General features: G+C 29.5%; 1 protein-coding gene across 1 annotated transcript; it reads right to left on the bottom strand.

The window, feature by feature from the left end:
- Nucleotides 1-239: 239 nt before the first annotated feature.
- Nucleotides 240-2610, bottom strand: Cog8 (conserved oligomeric Golgi complex subunit 8). Its single transcript, XM_065501220.1, has 5 exons — nucleotides 2463-2610; nucleotides 1932-2404; nucleotides 1657-1870; nucleotides 1136-1326; nucleotides 240-1071 (listed from the first exon to the last, which is right to left on the bottom strand). The coding sequence occupies exons 1-5, from the start codon at nucleotides 2515-2517 to the stop codon at nucleotides 298-300; spliced, it is 1707 nt and encodes a 568-aa protein (XP_065357292.1). The 5' UTR covers nucleotides 2518-2610; the 3' UTR covers nucleotides 240-297.
- Nucleotides 2611-4376: the final 1766 nt, after the last annotated feature.

Below are 4376 nucleotides of genomic sequence, written 5' to 3'. Positions count from 1 at the left end.
GTACATGATCCTTTTTACAAACCTTGGGACAAATATCAAAATTGTTCTTCACTCTTAAACCAATGAACAAAAAAGAACAAACAACATTCGTGATCAACAGTTAACATAACCCGGTCGAAATCATGCAAACAATTTAAAAAACTACTCACCTAACACTATTTATCATGGTCCAAGTATATGTTTCACATTTATTATTTTTTGAACCATAACTGCCTGCTATTAAATTAACTATTTAAATATTTAGTCGATTATTTATTGCCTTATACTGTAAATTTTATTAAATAATTATTTATATGTTTAACCTTCGGCTGTTACAGCCACATTGAATTCTACTGCCTTTGGTGCTTCAGCTTTCATATATCCATCATTTTTGTGGGGTAATAAATGTTTTAGTGGCTCCAAAATAACTTTTTGCTGTAAATAAGTTATTTTTGTATTCTCTAGATTATTTAAATTTAAACCCAAATGGCTGCTTAAGACACTGGGTGGAAATATGGCATGTATGCAACGCTGAAGATAGGGCATTAAATCATAGGCAAAACATCCACACAGCTTGGTAAATGTGTCTCTTTCATTGGCTGTGAAGGCTTGTTGTTCCTGGCGATAGAAGGCTAAAATTCTTTTGGCCACCATTTCTAGAGATTGTTGCAAACTATTGGTAACATCATTTGCCAAAGCAGTTGGAGCACACAAACGCAAGTCATTAAGAGCATTCAAATAGCCATTACACAAAGCTGCCAAGGGATGAAAATCTAACAGAGTTTCTGGCGGCGAATAAGATTCCAAATCGTTTACATCACTGTTAGCTGAAGAATTTCTGTTATGAACTGTTACTTTGTTTATTAGAGTATATTTCTCCAATTCTTTTTCGAAATTTTGATTTACTACTGCAATTGCAGTTAGAAATTTCTCTTTAATTACTTTAACAAATATTGGCACCATAAGTGCTCTGAAGTCGGCACCAACACGACTAAAAGACAAACCAAAATACATGCATTGCCCCAAAACAGTATCGAATAGTACTATGCCACGCTGCAAGTCAAACTCTAAAGTTTTTAAAAAGTCAGTAATCTAAAAGAGAAGCGAAAATAAATTTTGTTAAAAAGGAAAATATTTTAATATTGTAAATAATTACTTTTTCATGTAACCACGACTGAAATATGCGTGATCCGTCACAACTTACACCCTGTAAAGGTTTTTGGTTTGTTGCTGAAGTTGATAAAGTCTCTGAGGCATCTTCTTCTGGGAATATCGCTTTGTATTGATTGATAATATTGAAGAGATTTACGCGAGTTACTTCTATCGTTTTGTTTAAGTGTTGTTGAGCTGAAAAATAAATAATGAAAAGCAAAATGGTTTTATTTCAATACTGACACAATAAAATATCTATATAATTTGTTGATTATTTGTCCAATTCGCAATTGCTGTCGTAGTGTTGTAACGTTGTATGTCGTAATTTTTTTATTAATATTTTGTTTTTGTTTCGAAAAATGTTTGTTTGAAAAATATTTTTCACAAACAACTTACAACGCTACGACTTCAACTGTGAATTGGGCAAATATTTATTTATGAAACCTTTAAATCGGATATTTAAAATTTAAATTCAGTGTCCAATTCTGAAGCATAAATTGTTCCTACAAAACTTCATTCACTTACCATCATCAATAGGTATAGCCTTCAACGAATTGGTCAACCAGGCATCTCTAGCTTGTAAAAATTTCAGTTTAAGTTCATTAGTACCGAAAGCCTGCATTCTACGTAGATAACCAACAATTTGTAAACACTTGGGCAATTGTAAATCTGTTCGCAATTGAGCCACAAGTTGTACCAACATTGTATGCCATAACATTTCCACGGAATTAACAATACTCTGTAAAAAAAAAAAAACAAATACAGAATTTGCACTTTTAAAAGGCAGAAAAATTACATACCTTAATTATTGGAATGTGACCCTGGTTTTCTCCCATCTTTTGTACATAGCTAGCCAACTCTAAAGCTTCTTCATATCTACCCTCTCGTATGCAGCGCTCCATAAGCTGAGGCAGCTCTAAAATCTCCAGTAATTGAGCATTCTTTTTTAAAGTTATAGAATTCAAACGACGTTGCTCGTTAATATCCACGGATTCACCTTGGAAATTTTCGCATTTATCAATTAATTCTGGCAATTTATCAATTAAAGTTTCCACCTGGGACTCGGCATTCTTGAATTCACTGTAAATTGAACGTGAATTTTCAGCAGTTTTAATAAATGTTTTGTAATTGGAAATAGCCAAGTCTTGTGTCTGTTCTACAATATGTTTAGTTTCTTCTGTTAAACGGGTCTGCTCCTTTTTCAATTGATCCACTTTGTATGAACCCAATTTATTGAGATAATTGAACAATTCCGGATTGTCACGTAAATTGTCTGCAAAGAAAATTTGTTAATTTTTATGAATTTGTATTGTTAATTTTTATCTACTCACCTGGTACGCCATCTGGAAAAATTAATTTTAATATTCTTTCGCTTTCTAAATCCATTTTAGTTAAAAAATAATAATTTTTCGTATTAATTTTGCAAGAAACTATTTTTTCTTTATTTTTGCCACGACAATAACAACAAACAGTTATCAGCTGTTAATTTTCCAACTGTCATTTGTAAATGCACAGAGCTGCATTAATAGGTAGTAAATTATTAAGGGGAATTTATTAATACTGGGAAAATTTGTATTTAATTATTTTATTTAATTCAATATATTATACATATCAAAAAATTACAAAACAGTAAATATAAATCAAACTAATATTTCCAGCAAAAGAACTGCGTTCATAATTATAAAAACAACAACAAAATATATGGAAATATCTTAACATATATGGTAGTGAAGAATCAACCACTGTCAAAATAAGCCGCTGTACAGTAATATTTGTTTTAAATTGAAAAAAACGTTAATTTTAAAATTGAATGAACAATGGTGTGTACACAATTGTACAAGAAACAATAAATATAAAAATACGATTTAATGCCCTAATTTTGTAAGACATAACGAAACGTTTTTTCGAAAAAATTTGTCATTTTTGAATTTTTATATTTTTCAAAACGTATTTTTCGTTTCTGTATATACATAAATTGGATTTTATAAAGCAAAACAAAACGTTCCCAAGCGCTTGAAATATCAAGATCAAACGTTGAGAATTTTTTTTTCGTTTCAATACATTTTTCATTGATTTTTCAATTTTCAAAGAAAAAACATTTGTATCATGGCAGAATCAACCAGGTACAATTATTATAAAGTATGTTCTCAATCATAATTTCCCTAAAATGTCAAACAAAAGAAAATTAAAAATATCAACATTTAATGTCTAAACAAAAAATAAATTAAATTCCAGTTTTGTTGAAAAAAATTAATTTGAAAAGTTTATGTGAGAAAAAAATTAATTTTACAAAATAAAAATGTAAAAAATTAAAGTTTAACGCAAAAAAAATCTAAAATCGCGCACAAATCAAATGAGAACATAAAGTGATAACATCCATAGTTTGACGTTGTAGGGGTAAACATTGACAACTCTCCCTAATAATTGTACCTGGTTGATTCTGCCATGATTTGTATGTGAATGTTTTTTTTTCTTTTCATACCTACAAAATATGTATGTATTTCAATAAATTTTATTTGTTGGAAAATAATTTAATTTATTTGGCAGAAAGTTGACATAAAAACGATGTTTTCAGAATTGGTACCTCATCATAAAATTGACTTGAAACGCAAATATCGTTTCGTTTTATAAAATACCAATTTTTTATTTTTTCGTTCCAAACGGAAACGCAAACGAAAATTCGTTTGAAGATACAAAATGAGGCCATAAATGTGCATAAATTTTTGTTAATTTAAATAAATATCAAATAACGTTTTTGAACAAAAAATAAGTATATAAATTATAGAAAACTACTGCTGACGGTATATGTAAAAATGATTATTACCTTTGCCACACATTTAATGAAATTTTCAACGATTTTTATACATATTTGTCATTCTAAATAACAAAATGTAAAAAAAAAACTTGTCAAAAAGTCAAAGGGAATCCCGCAATTTCTAAAAACTGGAGCGAAAATTCCAAAAATGGTATTTTTACAATTTTGCCCAAAGGGGCCACATTTCCTTCGGGACTGGGTAAATACTTTGGGATAAATAGGGAACATATCAAGGTTTCCAAAGCTGCCTTCCGTTTTCTGATCCCAGCTTTTGATTTTAGAACATGTGGCCCAAAGTTGAAATTTTGATAAAAAAAATAGGTCAATTTCCGAAGAGCATAAGGCCGACATATTCAAAAAATAATATATATTTTTTATACCAAAATGTTCTCCGTAAAGATACCTTATAGAAAAACATAAAATTGTTATA

This window comes from Calliphora vicina, chromosome 2, assembly GCF_958450345.1.
Source record: "Calliphora vicina chromosome 2, idCalVici1.1, whole genome shotgun sequence".
Taxonomy (NCBI): domain Eukaryota; kingdom Metazoa; phylum Arthropoda; class Insecta; order Diptera; family Calliphoridae; genus Calliphora; species Calliphora vicina.
The sequence above is the reverse complement of the archived record's forward strand: the minus strand, read 5'-3'. Positions and strand labels throughout refer to the sequence as shown.